This window comes from Halichoerus grypus, chromosome 14 (genome assembly GCF_964656455.1).
Source record: "Halichoerus grypus chromosome 14, mHalGry1.hap1.1, whole genome shotgun sequence".
Classification (NCBI taxonomy): Eukaryota; Metazoa; Chordata; class Mammalia; order Carnivora; family Phocidae; genus Halichoerus; species Halichoerus grypus.
This window is the reverse complement of record NC_135725.1, coordinates 1,212,514-1,227,643: the sequence shown is the minus strand read 5'-3', so window position 1 is coordinate 1,227,643 and position 15,130 is coordinate 1,212,514. Positions and strand designations below refer to the sequence as shown.

General features: G+C 55.2%; 1 protein-coding gene across 3 annotated transcripts in view; it reads right to left on the bottom strand.

Annotated features, from left to right (window-relative positions):
* FAM120A (family with sequence similarity 120 member A) overlaps positions 1-15,130 on the bottom strand; it is a 93,832-nt gene that overhangs the window by 42,693 nt on the left and 36,009 nt on the right. For all 3 annotated transcript variants that reach the window (XM_036113721.2, XM_036113722.2, XM_036113719.2), the window contains exons 6-7: positions 6,810-6,907; positions 6,304-6,584 (exon numbers count right to left, since the gene is read on the bottom strand). In XM_036113721.2, the coding sequence (XP_035969614.1) occupies positions 6,304-6,584; positions 6,810-6,907 (379 nt within the window). The remainder of the gene's footprint in view (positions 1-6,303; positions 6,585-6,809; positions 6,908-15,130) is intronic.

Sequence of the window (15,130 nt, the reverse complement as noted above, 5' to 3'; positions counted from 1 at the left end):
ATAATCCATATGCTTTCTCCATTGCAGAAAACGTGCAAAATGTTCTTCTTAAGACTTCTAGGAAGTCCCCTATTCTGGATACAAGTCCTTGGTGAGGCAGAGGGATCTCACACTCTGGTGGACTTCCAGCTCCTTTCTTCATGACAGACAGGTTCTTATTTGTGATGCCTCATCTTGCAGGCCTTGGCAGCCACGTCACCTCAGTGCAGGCTTCCCTACCCGCCCGTCTCTGCTATTCTCACAGCCGAGTCGCTCACGGCATGCGTCACATTGGCACTGAATTACTGTCCATCTCCATCACTCAATTATACGTTCCACGAAGATAAGCACTCACAGCCACTGCCGAGCTGGAGCCCAGTGGCTAAAGGAACGAATCATGTAACTGCAGCCTAAAGGTGTAAGGTGAAGACAGCATAAACCTGACTTCTCCTCCACGCGACACAAAGCTCAACACGGGGACTCGTTACACATGCAGGCCTGTAAGCATGTGAACCTCATGAGATGGGCCCCAGGGCAGCGAGCACCCAAGCAGAGTGGTTACCAAATTAACAGTAATGTCATAATCTAGATGATCTCACAGTCTCCTAATAATCATACTATAAAACCTGAAATTCTGCCTGAAAAGCATCTTGACAACAGCCAGTTTCTCTAAAGTGCTGAACATCTCACTAGGATGACTATGTCACTTTACAACGTGAAACAAGCTACTGGCCATATGACAGATGCCTTGCCTTGAAGAACACGCAGTTGGGTTCCACTCCCCACAACTCCTCAGAACGGCACCCTGTCGCCGGCCACGCCCTGGAGAGACCTGCTGGGCCCCACACAGGCCACGGGAAGCCTGCATGCTCATGCCAAATCCTGCTGACAGGAGTCAGGCTCAGGGAGAAGGGACCCACGCACGGCAGAGGGGCTGTACGCAGCCATCAACATACCCAGGACGGTGGCGAGGACGAAGGCCAGCACCACACCACTGGGCTCTGTGGGCCTCACTTTGCGGGTGGACACTTGGGGCCATCCTGCACCAGAGCTTGCGGGAGACAGCACAGCACCCTTCCCACTGGGTCCCCTCCTCCACTCGGGTCCAGTCGGCGGGATGGGGGTTCTGGGGTGCGTGCGCACCACGGGGGAGGGCGGCTGGCCCACCACACTGACTTCTCACTCCCGCCCCCACTACACGGGAGCAGGCTGCCCTGATGGGGCACTGACCACGAGCTGACTGACTTGTCAACAGCAAAGAAACAGCAAAGGCAAATGAAACCAGATGGGAAACAACAAAACAGGAGAGAAAGGTAAAAGATCCAATCTCCAGCAGAAGTATCCAGTGTGCACGGGAAGTCACAGATGTGGTCCGTGAGTGCAGATGGCCTGCAACAAGCGCGAGCAGTACATTTTCACGTCTGTGTGCTCCCCAGCTCGCGGTAGGAGGAGCCCGGATGCACACCTGTCCCCGCCGCAGACCTGCAGAGCTCTGAGGCCCGCAGCCAGGGGCTCCCACCGCAGAGCAGAGGGCGCGGCTCCGGGACAGGGGAGCTGGGAGCTGGACCCACGACACTGCAGCAGGTGCAGTCTCCTTAGGCTCCGATTTAAGCTCATGTCACACGCTCAGGCTTCCTCACAAGAAGCTGGGAACAGAGGAGGTGGTGGTCCAATTCCCACGCAGCAGCCAGATGGGGCTGGCGTCCGTGTGCGCCTCTCGCGCATTTGCCAGGACTCCTCACACCTCTCCGCCCACGAGGGAGGGCGCCGACACCTAAGAGAGGCAGACGAGCTCCACACAAAATGCCCACCCGGGTCTTTGCACGGCCAGGACACGTGCAGACCCCCTCCTGCGATGGCACAGAAGTTTATTAAGTCTTACCGACATAGAAAAGTACCTCAGAATTATTTCTACGAGGAGACAGAAGGTTTGCTACCCGTCTGGCACAAGACAGAGCGCAGGGCTCCGGAAGGAAGAACCCACAGCCGTGTTCAGCCTGTCCGGGGCCGGGAGCCGCCGGGCCGGGGAAGACGTGGTTCTCTCTGTGAACCACCCGTGTCTTTGGGAAAGGAGCCTGAAAGGACACAGGGTAGAAGCCGAACAGCCCAACAGCACTACCGTTTCATGGCAAAAGGTGCACTGGAAGGTGCACATTCCCTGGGCCACCAGGTTCTTCAGTGTCTCTGACACGGACACGGTGCTCTGACACCACGGACACTGTCTATCGCTTACTGAGCTCACGCACCAGCTCACGGTTCACAAACAACCCAGACGCTTCCCATCCACGCCCAGCGCAGCATGACCTGCCACGGGAGGCCGGGGCCTGAGTCCTCACATGGGTGCACAGGCCCTCGGGCACCGACGGGGACCTTCCACAGCCCAGATCCGGTCCCACAGGGTCCACAGCGGGTCTACACCCGACAGATGCTGCTTGGACCCGGTACCGCACCCACGTGCACGGGAACAAGAAACAGCAATCCACACAAATGACCCCACAGAGCATACAAATTACATTCACGTTCTCTCCCAACGGACTTTCTGACGTCCATTTAAAAGCGTCAGTGATGACAGCCAAACACAGAGGCGACACGTGGTGCAAGCACAGACACTCAGGCACACAGGTATGCACACACCCTGACGTAAGCACACTGCGTGGACAGCAGCCTCTGAGGCCCCGGGACTCCTGGGCCAGCAGGGACGCAGACGGGGCTCAGGAGCACCCGTGAGAGCAACAGCCCCGGCCTCCCACCCCAGCTCCAGGGCCAAGATGCCGCTGAGGTATTCAAGCAGGCGGGAATAGGGGCAGGCCTACCAAGCATGGCGGGCATCTCACTCACACACAGACACACACACACACAGAGGATGCCCAGCATCTCACTCACACTCACACACACACACACACACACACACACACACCGACCATGCCCGGCACCTCTCTCTCTCTCTCTCTCACACACACACCGACCATGCCCGGCACCTCTCTCTCTCTCTCTCTCTCACACACACACCGACCATGCCCGGCACCTCTCTCTCTCTCTCTCTCTCTCTCTCACACCGACCATGCCCGGCACCTCTCTCTCTCTCTCTCTCACACACACACCGACCATGCCCGGCACCTCTCTCTCTCTCTCTCTCTCTCTCACACACACACACACACCGACCATGCCCGGCACCTCTCTCTCTCTCTCTCTCTCTCACACACACACCGACCATGCCCGGCACCTCTCTCTCTCTCTCTCTCTCACACACACCGACCATGCCCGGCACCTCTCTCTCTCTCTCTCTCTCTCACACACCGACCATGCCCGGCACCTCTCTCTCTCTCTCTCTCTCTCTCACACACCGACCATGCCCGGCACCTCTCTCTCTCTCTCTCTCTCTCACACACACCAACCATGCCCGGCACCTCTCTCTCTCTCTCTCTCACACACACACCGACCATGCCCGGCACCTCTCTCTCTCTCTCTCTCTCTCTCACACACACCGACCATGCCCGGCACCTCTCTCTCTCTCTCTCTCTCACACACACACCGACCATGCCCGGCACCTCTCTCTCTCTCTCTCTCTCTCACACACACACCGACCATGCCCGGCACCTCTCTCTCTCTCTCTCTCTCACACACACACCGACCATGCCCGGCACCTCTCTCTCTCTCTCTCTCTCTCTCTCACACACACACACCGACCATGCCCGGCACCTCTCTCTCTCTCTCTCTCTCTCTCTCTCTCACACACACACCGACCATGCCCGGCACCTCTCTCTCTCTCTCTCTCTCTCTCTCTCACACACACACACCGACCATGCCCGGCACCTCTCTCTCTCTCTCTCTCTCTCACACACACACACACACACACGTGAACCTGGGCGGCAGGCAGGAGGCAAGTTCCTGCCTCAGGACTCCTGAGACACCCTCTCCCGTGAGCACACGCTCGTAGGGCTCCCACTTTCCCCGCTGTCCACAATTAGGGCACAGAGCACACCTCACGCTCACCTCGGCGCAGGGAGCCACGCTCCAGAGAACGTGCCAGGAGAGCCAAGATCTTGCATCTACTGTACTTTATCTTTAAAAGTATGTGTTTGCCAACTTTATGTTTCACAAAAATGCACTTTGTTATGTTTTAACATTCCTTTTTTTTTTTTTAAAGGGAGAGTGAACATCCTTTCATGCTTCCTGACCATCTGTGTTTCTTCTGTGAACTGCACGTTTATGTTCTTTGCTACTTAAAATACTTGTCTTTTTCACTTGTAGGATGCTTTGACGGAGAGAAGAGGTCAATTCACTTTCATTCAGTAATGGTCCTGTCACCTACCAGCACCATCCTTTAAAAACATGCCACCAACACAGGCCACGCCAGCCTGAGCCCGCGCCTGGTCTGCGCTGTCGCCGTGCTCACAGAGCACCGCGAGCGCTCAGGTTGTGTCTGGCTAAATGCACCTCCTTCCCCCTAGACCGTCCAGAGGGCAGCCGCAGGTCCAGAGCTCCCGACTCAGATCCAAACCAAAGGTAAAGCAGGTCACGCCTTCCTGCTCCAGCTAAGTTTCTGAGCCAGTAGGGTGAAACCCTGTCCTGCGCACAGCAAGGCCCCGGGTCCTGCTCTGCCTGGCGTATGGCCCCAGAGCCTCTCCCTTCCCGCCCTCCTCTCTGTTTTAACATGTCTGCTAATCACGATAAATGGGGATTCAAGGACACTAAAGTGTTGATAGGCCCACAAGGCTACCCAATGTCTGGATTTGAGGCTTCACCACACTTCCCATCACCCCACACGCGAGCCCACCTTCCGACAGCTCCTCCAGAGAGCACCGTGAAAGCACCAAGGCGGGGCAGAGCCAGAGAGGCGACGAGGCCTGAGCCTTTGGGGACAGGGCAGAGCTGAGGGTACACAAGAGAAGCGAGGAGCCCTCCAGCAATTACCACCCCCACAGGGTGGCTGGCCAAGCTAGGTGGGGGACCACTGCAGGCAGCTCAGGGCCCGGGCACACGGCACACCCCCTCCTGCTTTGGGCCTTGCTCCCAGCTGACTAGGAAAAGCGTCCCTCGCTAGACCAAACATGTGCCACACAGACATCTTGGGTGTGCTGGCGCGAGGTGATTTTCAACAGATAATACTCAGTGCCTTCGAATTCCAGAGGGGAAGAGCTTCTGGGATGTGACCAGCTGTTCTCGTTTGCACACGAGCCTGGACCCCGGCCCAGAGGGTCACACCCAGTACATCTTCACTATACTCCCTTTCCAGAAGGTTAACTCAGAAGTGCAAAGGTACAACCTGTGATTCGCCTTGGGATTGCAGAACTGCACCACCACGATAATCACTTACACACGGAGTTATGCCCCACCATTCCGTGGAGCACACAGCCGTGCACGGCAGCAAAGCCCTCGGTAGCTGCGCCCAAGGTCAGCGGACACTCGCGCCCACTCCACAGAGGAGGAGAGGGGACGTCCGGCCTCAGGCTCTACGCTCACCGAGCGTTCGCAGAAGACGAGAAACCATCTCTATCGATGGAGTACCACGGGGCCCTGGCCATCCAGCCACGAGCCAGGGAGCAATGAGGAAGAGGAGACACAGCAGTATGGTAGGCCCTTGCTTTTCCCCATTTCTTCCCGTTTGTGAATCAGGTTTCTTAAAACAACGGTATTTGACAGGAGGAGGAAGACAGTGCATTTAAGACTTTCTTGATCAGATTCTAACAAACTACATATTTGAAAATTCATTTACTCAGGGACACACATTTAAAATACTCCTCTCCAGTTCCAACCCGGATTGCAGCTTTCTGTGGTTCCGGTCAGGTAAACGGCATGATTTCAGGAACGGTCTACAAGCTGCTGAGTTGAGATGTGAGTTGCTAGATCCAATTCAGGAGAGGACATTCAGAGTTCCCCTTGATCCAGGAGCCAAGACTGAAAGCCACCAGGGTCTAACTTAAAATGCTTTCTGGGGGTGGGATGGGGTCTCACAGCCCAGGGGAGAGTAAGGGTCAGCAGCACTTGACCAGATAACTTCACCACATCTAAGGGTCACACAAACCAATTTTCCCAAAACTCCACCCCAGCAGAGGAGTGGCCCAAGGCCGCACGCAGCTGGAACGGTGCGGATTTTCAGCCCGGGAAGCCATGAGGAGGTGTCTCACCTCTGCTCCTCATCTCCAAGAAGCCCGAGTCTGTGCACAGAGATGTCCCCTTCCTACCACAAATGACAGCTCTCTCTGCACACAACTCTCGGCCGCCAGAGGATGGAAGGCGGCTTCCCAGGAGACCGAGCTATGTGACGGGCCTCACGCAGCCGATACAAGTCCGGGAAGCACCGGCTACACCGCACCCACTCACTTTGCAGCTGCTCCACCACCTTCATCGTTGTCGGAAGACGACGGCGTAGAAGACCCTGGAAAGTACGCTGAGTCCACATGGTTGGGGCTGCCGCCCGGAGCCGGGTGGATCGGGGATGACCGTTCGTACAGCGGGGTATGCTTTCCTTCGTGAGGAATGTTGCTGTAGGTGCTGTGCTCAGTCAGACTCTTTCCACTCGTTTCCACAGCGAGGGCCGGCTCAGTGAGGCTGTACGGGTGTGGACCCTGGCCCGCAGCACCTGGGCTGGGCACCTGTGGGGCCTGAAACAGAGGGCAGAGGTCACGTGCGCACTCGACGCCCGCAGCACCCGGCTCCGGTCGCACTGCCTGGTCCTGGCTACGTCTTAACTCAAGAAACACTGGCACTTGCTTCACATATCAGCTCAACAGCCTAAAAAATTATTTTAGCTTTTGTTAAAACCTGATGTGTATGCAACAACCCCCAAGGCAGGCAGACCAGCTGCGGGAGGGGGAGGAGGGTCTTACCACAGGCTTTGCTTGCAGAGGGGTCTGCGGAATGTTGAGCATCTGGGGGGGGACGTACGGCGGCACGATCCCAGGCATTCCAAACGGATTTGGTCTGGCTGTTTCATCGACAAGGAAAGACAGCGGTACAGGGTTAGCAGAGGACATGCCCCAGACACCCAGTGGCCAGCACATGCCCCCACCTGCCCTGCCCCCTCAGGTGACAAGACACCACCAATCCCCACCTTCAGAAATTCATGTTTCACATGAAAAAATACTGCATTTTATGGTGATCAACTTGTAGACTGGGCCTAGGATTTTAACTTACAGGCGTTTGGGCCACCCTCTCTCTGCCCCTGCCGGCCTCTCAAAGCCCTAAGACTGCAGGTGCTGAAGGGACAAAGCAGGGACAGATACTTCCCCTCATGTAAGTGAGGCAACGGAATCTTCCTGTTGAGACTAAAATTCAGCTCTTGGCTATTCAACAGAAACAGCGACATGTGGAAGTTGCTACCGGTACCTCCCAGTTTTCCACTGCGAAGCAGAACCACGATGGGGCTGCACGTACCAATGTGTGTTACAGGCCAGTAACCTGGCATTCTGTGCTCTCAGAACGTGACTCTCTAAACCTGCTCTGACGGACGCCGCACTCGCTCAGCTGCCCCGTGCTGAGGGGAGCGAGCGCAGCCGGGACAGAAGCAGCTGTGGACACACACCAAGACCAGGCCAAGTGCTAAGACGGGACGCAGAGCCATCAGCTGGCACAACACGTGGTGACTAACACGTGGTGATGAGGACTGTGGCCTCAGGATCAGAACACCTCCAAATACCACAAACTAGTTACTAACGTAATAAAAATAGGAAGGAGACCCTTTGCGGCTTTGCTCCCCCACTGAACAGTCAGGTATGGGGCACCTGTGAGGTGAGGCCGCAAGGCCGGGCCTGGGGCACCTGAGCCCCAAATGTTCCCACGACCCAGATGGTGGGAACAGACAGCAGACACGGGGGGCCGCAGAGCTACACGATCTCCTCCTTAGGCTTCTTTTAGAAACTGAACAAAACCAAGCCTAGAGACCCCTGAACGCCAACATCCTTTACCAGGAAAGGTGTTCCTCCAACTTCAGAATCTGGGCAACTCAAGGCCAAACAAGGAGCCCAATACTTGCCAAGATAAACACATTTAAATAAAAATAGTAATAAAGCACCCCAAAACCCAAACCCTCCCTCTCATTCTCTGAAAGAAAATTCCCACTGGTATGTAAGCTGAGCTTCCAGAGCCACCCAGTCCTGGTGGAGCCGGGAGGGAGGGGCAGCGGCTCGCTTCTCCCCACCCAACAAGGACCCACGCGCCTGGAAGCCCCAGCCCGCTGCAAGAGCCCGTCTCCAGGTGCCCGGCACATGGCCTGCACTGAGAGGAGCTGGGGACACGGCTTCCACAGCTGTGGGGCGAGTAACTGGGAACGATGACGCTGGCGCACGCGCACACGCACTCACATGCTCACCGCACACAAAACACACGCACGCACTGACCACACATACATGTGTGTACACACGTGTTCACTACACTCACCATATTCACCCCAGAGACACGCATGCTCATTCACCACATGCATGTGCACGCACTCACCCACATGCACGTACACACAGCCACACATGCATGTTCACCACAGGTATGCATTCATGACACATGCACACATTCACCACACTTACGTACTCACCCCACACACACATGTTCATTACATACGTGCACTCACCCACATGCATGTACACACAGCCGCACATGCATGTTCACCACAGGTATGCATTCATGACACATGCACACATTCACCACACTTACGTACTCACCCCACACGCACATGTTCATTACATACGTGCACTCACCCACATGCCCCTACGTGTGACATGTACTGCACGCGTATGTGCATTCACCCCAAATACACACACACACATGTTCACCACACATACACATGAACACACCCCACATACATACACACATGTGTACACATGCAAACACAGAGGGAAACATTCCTGATCAAATAGTTCAGACCCAGGAGATCGGAACCTCTGAGTCTGAGACATAAGATGCTGTAACTGGTTCAGTTCCTTCTCAGGAGATTCTGAATCGTATCCAGAACACTAGGAACTCCATTCAAGCTCTAACACTACAATTTAAGTCACCGTGAGAAGCGCAGTTTACAACCTCTTGTGGCTGACCTGCCCCACCGAACTTCTGAGTGACCACACGGAATGTCGGCCATGCCAATTAGCAGCATTCCAGGGAAGGGGATCCTTTTGTCTCTATTTTGGGCCATTATGTGCTACAAAGTTCCTGAAAAGCACAAGCTTCTTTAAAAACAAAAATAAACTATAACTTAAAAGCAAAGATTTTCAAAGAAAGAACATTTTCTAAAATCACATTGTAATCACCGACGTCAAATAAAAAAACCTATGAGAAGCTACAAAGCTAGTTACTAATCTATGAGAACCTAGTCCAATAAGTGAATCATCTGTCTGCACTTCTGTGAAGGCTGGAGGACGGCCCAGCAAGCCGGGCCTGCCTCTGGATGCGGCGCACCTCCCTGTGCTCGGGTTCTGGTCGTCACTGCCCTCGAGTCAACAAGCAGAGCACTGGGTGCCATGTGACAAGGCCGTCTTTCCTGGGACTGACCCTGGCTTGCGTGTGGAGGTGAACACCGCCAACCTGTCACTCTCCTCCATTCACAGACACTCTACTGAGAGAAGGGCTGTTGTCAGCAGACCATGCAGACGGAGACAGACAAGTGGAAAGTGTGTAATTACTGTATGAAATATATTTTCACAATTAAAAAAATTTTCAGACTTCTTTGTGAATGATGAGAAAAGCACACGCATGGCAGCCTGACAGCTACGCTAAGTTAGCAGTGCTGTGGGCGAGACGCCGCCCAGCACCCACTGCCTCAGTTACCTACTGCGCCCCCGGGGACCTGCTCAGCCATCCCCTGAAGTAAGAGAAGACACATCTTAACCAAGAATGGTGTTGACCAAGAAGCTTTGCTGAGAACCAGTCGGCCTACCCACGCCCCGGCCCGCCTAGCACAGACTCATCTACCACCAGGCATTTAGCGGCAGAGACGTTAGGCCAACCAAACAAATGAGTACCAAAGTCATGAACTCTTAAAATTCTCTAATGCCAATGGATGCATGATTTTCAAGTGTTGTACAAAAAACATAGCTTTGAAAATTCAGATTCAGAGAACAAGTCAATATGTTCCCTACCACCAATACTCATTTTCAACACCTATAAAAAAGGTCAAATTTTCCAACGACATTAACCGTATCGAAATAGATGTATTTACTCAGCACTGATATTGTACAGAAGTGAAGACACAAAGCCACATGGAGAATCTTGTGTAACTTGCTTCCATCGTCTTCCAGATGAGTAGCTTCCGAAGGCAGGCCACAGGCCAAAGATGGTGAAGGCAGAAGCAGGAGGAGAGGAAGTCAGCCAGCTTTGAGGGGCTGAACCCGGTCGCTTTCCAGGAGCACCAGCTCCCGGGGGCTCAGAGCTGGCACACCCACACAGCCAGGCCCCCCAAGAGGAGCCAGAGGCCGCCATCTGCAGAGAAGCACGAGCAGGCTGAGTGCAGGGCTGAGAATCAAGCAAGTAAGCACCTGACAGAACCACGGACCCTGGGGAAGCACACTCAGGCCAGCAGGAGTAAGAACTCCGGGAACTGGAGCAGTTCACCATGACAAGGGCAGCCTTCCTGATCGTGGGACTGTGGGCATAGAGCAGCCCATGGCTGGGCGCCAGCGGGCTGCTCCCCCAGCACCTCTAGCACCACGGAGCCTGGACAGCGCACGTGGACCTCGTGGTGCAGCATCCCTCAAGCCCACATAGCACCCAAGTCCTCAAGAGCAGAAGCTGACGAGCGACGGATGCACCCAAGTTGTATCCAAATCTGTCGAGCTCCCGGCTCACTCACGCCGAGCCAGAACGGCGCAGTCCCACAGCGAAGGATGCCGTGCACATGGGCTGGCAGAGATGGGGAGCGGGAAGGAGCACCAATGCCTCACGTGGCTGCCCACGTGGCTTCGTGAGCCCAACACAACAAATCAGTCTCTGTCCGCTGTGGATTTCAGAAATGCACAACCTGCAGGGAGAGTCCCTGCCAACTGAAGTGGCCGTGCCCTTTTGTCACCACGCCCTGAAAAGCCGCCAACAGACCTGACGATGAGCTGGTCATCCTGCAAAGACACCTTGTCGAATGGCTGCCAAGTTACCCCAAAATGACTGATTGTTCAGGTGTTTTTTAAAAAACGACCTTTCAAAAAGCCATGAGACCAGACAGGCTGTATCAGTTCATAGTACACGGACTAAAATAAACTCACAAAAATCTTAATGAAAGGTCATGGGAACAGATGTCGAGCCTGAGGATGATGTTCAGGAATCGAAAGGGAGTGAGATGAGGCTGACCTTCTGCTCCACGTGAGAGCGCCGTGGCTTCTCTCTGGCAGAGCTGACTTAGACCCTGGGGCCTGACATCAGTACCATGTGCTCCAGCTTGAGATAAAAATGGGAACAGACGGACACACAGACACATCTCCAAAACCAGCAAGGGCAGAATGACACGCACAATACAGCCCCCGATGATCCCACACATACAAGGTAAGAAAACAAAGAAACCTGTTTGAGGGGACAGATGGGACCTTCAGAAAAGCCTAATGAATTTCTTTAAAGAAAGACGTGAAACAAACATTACCATTTGCTGACCCTGTGCTGTGGGCTCGCCGCTGCTCGTGACACTGCCCTGTACTGACAGTTACATTTAAAGTTTTTCCACAATAAAAAAGCTTAAGCAGAAACCATGGAAATGGTGGCTTTAGTAAGCAGAACTGTAAGGCTGAACACCACATAAACTTTAAATGCCAAATTTCAAAGACTCACTAGTAACATGCGGAGCAGTATAACATGGACTCTCATTGTTTAATGATATAAAAAGCCATCATTGTTAACAGCCAAACACTGGAAATACCCCAGACGACGAGCACAGGCGGCAGCCGGGACGATGGGGCAGACCTGGAGAGGGCGAAGACCGCGACGGGCCTCAGCCACAGTGGCCGGGCGGGAGCGGGCAGGCTGTCTGCAGCGTGCGGCCGTCCCGCCGTGCTCCCGCGGAGGTGGCACCGACCGAGCAGGACGGAGCAGTGCGGGCAGTGCTGGGTCCTCACTTGGGCTCGCTCCCCGGGCACACACGAACCTGCCATCACCCTCTGCTCCGGGCAGGCCGCGTGACCGCTGCATCCGTGTGCTCCCGCCTGGACAACCCTGCTTTCCTGGAGATGGAGCTGCCTCATCAGCTGAAGCAGCCTTGCAGGAGCTGCGTCCTTCTTCCCAGACTGTGTCTCCGTTTCCAGAGTGACATCTGCCGACCGTGCCCTGACAGGCTGGGAGCCACACTGTGGGGAGGCAGAGCTGTACTTCCAAAGAGACTGTTAACCCAGAAAGCCCAGCGACAGCTGCTGGGACAGGCTGGTGACGCGAGCTACGCAGGCCGTGTGGCCACAGCTGGTCCCCTTCAGTCACCAGGAAGGGACGCCTGCCGGCAGAGCCGCAGCCCAGAACCAGGGCCCACGGACCAGTCGTCTCTCCTCGCGTTTACTCCTGCGCCTTCCTGAGCCCGGGCCCCGAGAGCTGGCTCCAGAAGGCCAACGACCCGGGCCTACTCCTTCCAGGTGAGACAGCAGTCAGGTATGCTCTCCCGTGACCCGGTCTGACAGAAGGGGACCAGTGAGGATGCAGGCTCCCAGGGGCCCCTTCCTGTGGTCGCGGTCAGTCTGGTCCTGGCTTCCTGGGGGCAGCTCCCATCCCCACACAACCCCGGGCACAGGCCTGGTCCTGCAGGCTCCTCCCTGGCCTACATGCTCTGGGGCCCGGCACGTTCTGAAACCCTCCACGCTCTGACTGCCCTGCCGAAGTCCCCACATGTGCGCCACGCACCGCCAGACCCCCACTTCGGACGGTGCAAGCCCAGTCAACCCCCTCCCGTTTCAAGCCCTATCCTTTACGAAAGCCACGGAAACAGGCTGCCACGGCCCCTGGCCCTCCCTGCTCCGTGCCTGGTGGGGTGGCAGCAGCTGCAGCGCTAAAAACGGTTTCTCCTCGGACTCCCTACACCTCGCTGAGGACCAAGCAGCCACACACACCTGGGAGCCACAGAAGTCCCCCCCTCACCTCTTGACAACTGATGTTCCTGCCACACCGCTGCTGTCTCCTGCGAGCCCGACCTCACTCCCGGCTCCCCCTCCTCTCCCTGACCCGAGCCACTCTGTCCACAGAAGCCCCAGGGAAGCCCTCCTACTTCCATGTCTCCACTTAGCACTCGGGGTACAGACACGATAAAGAAAAGGGGACGAATGACACAGAATTCAGGGAGCCGGTGGGCAGGGGAACCTGATGGGGAGATGGGCTACTGGTCATGTCCCACTGAGGCTGGTTTCATTAACTGCACACAGGCTATTGGTCATGTGCCAAACGCACCTGGTGTGCGACAGGTACAAAGTAACAACTTTTAACACTATAAATCCTTCAGTGAGCTTTCACAGCCCCTAGAGAGTCTGAAGCCTCAGGCTGTGTTTGGCCGGTGGCCACTGCCCACAGCCACACCAGCCCTTGCCTGCTCCCTGCGTCCTGGGCTCCAGCCACTCCCTTCCGCTGCTTCCATGCGCAGCGCCGCCACCTTGGGTCTCCTCCGCTTGGAACAGACTTCCTCCCCATCGCCACCTCGCTAAACTCCTGCTCTACCTTCAAGCCTGAGCTCAACGTTAACTCAGTCAAGCAGAACCAAGCCCTGACGTAACCGGTACCAGCTTAGTCTCCCGGGCTTCCCAGAACTGCCTGCTCCCGAGCCGTACGAGTCCGCGTCTCACTCGTGTGCAAGGCCCAGGATGGCACGTCTGCTCTACCACACTGTCCAGAACCGGCAAGTGCTGGCATGGGCCAGACACATCAAGGAGTTTTTGGTCTTTTTAATTAATATTTCTGAGCAGTTTTAGGTCTATAGAAAACCTAAGCAGAAAACACAACCCTTGCATTCGTATGATACGTGTTCAACAGATGGTCTACTTCTGATACGTGACAATTATGAACCAGAGCCCACAGCTCGGTGCTCACGCTATGGGTTTGGATGAATTTTTAAGGACACATATCCACCACTATAGTGTCACACAAAATCCTCCGTGCTCTGCCTACGTTCATACCTCCGCTGACTTTCCACAGGCTCCGTGGCTGTGCCTTTTCCAGAATGTCATGCAGCTGGAATCATACAGCAGGGAGCCTGAAGAGTGGCTTCTCTCAGTGAATGTATTCAAGATCTTCGTGAGTTAATAACCCATTTTTTTTTTAGCACTGAATAATACGTCATTGCCTGGATGCACCACAATTTATTTGTCCACCACCCATTGAAGGATGTCTTGGATGCTTCCACGTTTCAGCAATTATGAATAAAGTGCAAAGTTCTGTGTGGACAGAAGTTTCCAATTCCTCGGGGTAAACACGGAGGAGCCTGGCTGCTGGACCACATGGAAAGAGTGTGTTGCGTTTTCTGAGACACTGTCACACGGTCTTCCGCAGCAGCGGCAACACACGCTCGCGCTGTGCCGCATCCCGCCAGCATCTGGTGGTGTCGGCGTTCCGGATGTTGGCCGTTCTGACAAGTGTGCAGTGGGAGCTCAGCTACTTTTCACTGAAGAGGCCAGGAAGACACAGCGTGTGCATCCTCAGATTCACTGGGCCTCGGTTTCACTTGTGCAGCCTTTTTACAAGAACACCAGGGTGAGCCGAAGGCTCCCGTCTCCGTTCACAGGCCTGAGCTGGGCCTCCGGCAGCCGGGAGCCCCACACTGCTGACAAGCTTCCATTCTGACCGCTCTTATGTGCACCTACATTCAGATGGGACTCTGTGGCCATGGGAGGCATTATGTGCTGGGACAGAAAGCACAAAATCATAACCATCTCCAGGTCCCTGGTCCCAACACGGTGTTTCTGACATAATAAATGTTTACAAAATGAATACTAATCTCACCTGTAACTGACTTTAAAAACCCATCTCAAAACAGATCATTTCTGGGGGTCCACTATGCAAAGACAGTACGGACGGGAACCCATTTTTCACCCTGAACAATACCACACGCTGTGCAGGCCAGGCCTCCCAGCACCATGGCGCAACAGGGCGTGCAGGCCCTCCTGTCAATTCCACACCCTCTGCATCAGTGTGGGGAGCAGAGGCTCCCTCGGGGCCACAGAGGCCCACGGGCTCCAACACAGCAGCCCTGCCCCGTGCCGGTCTCCCTGACCACAGCCAG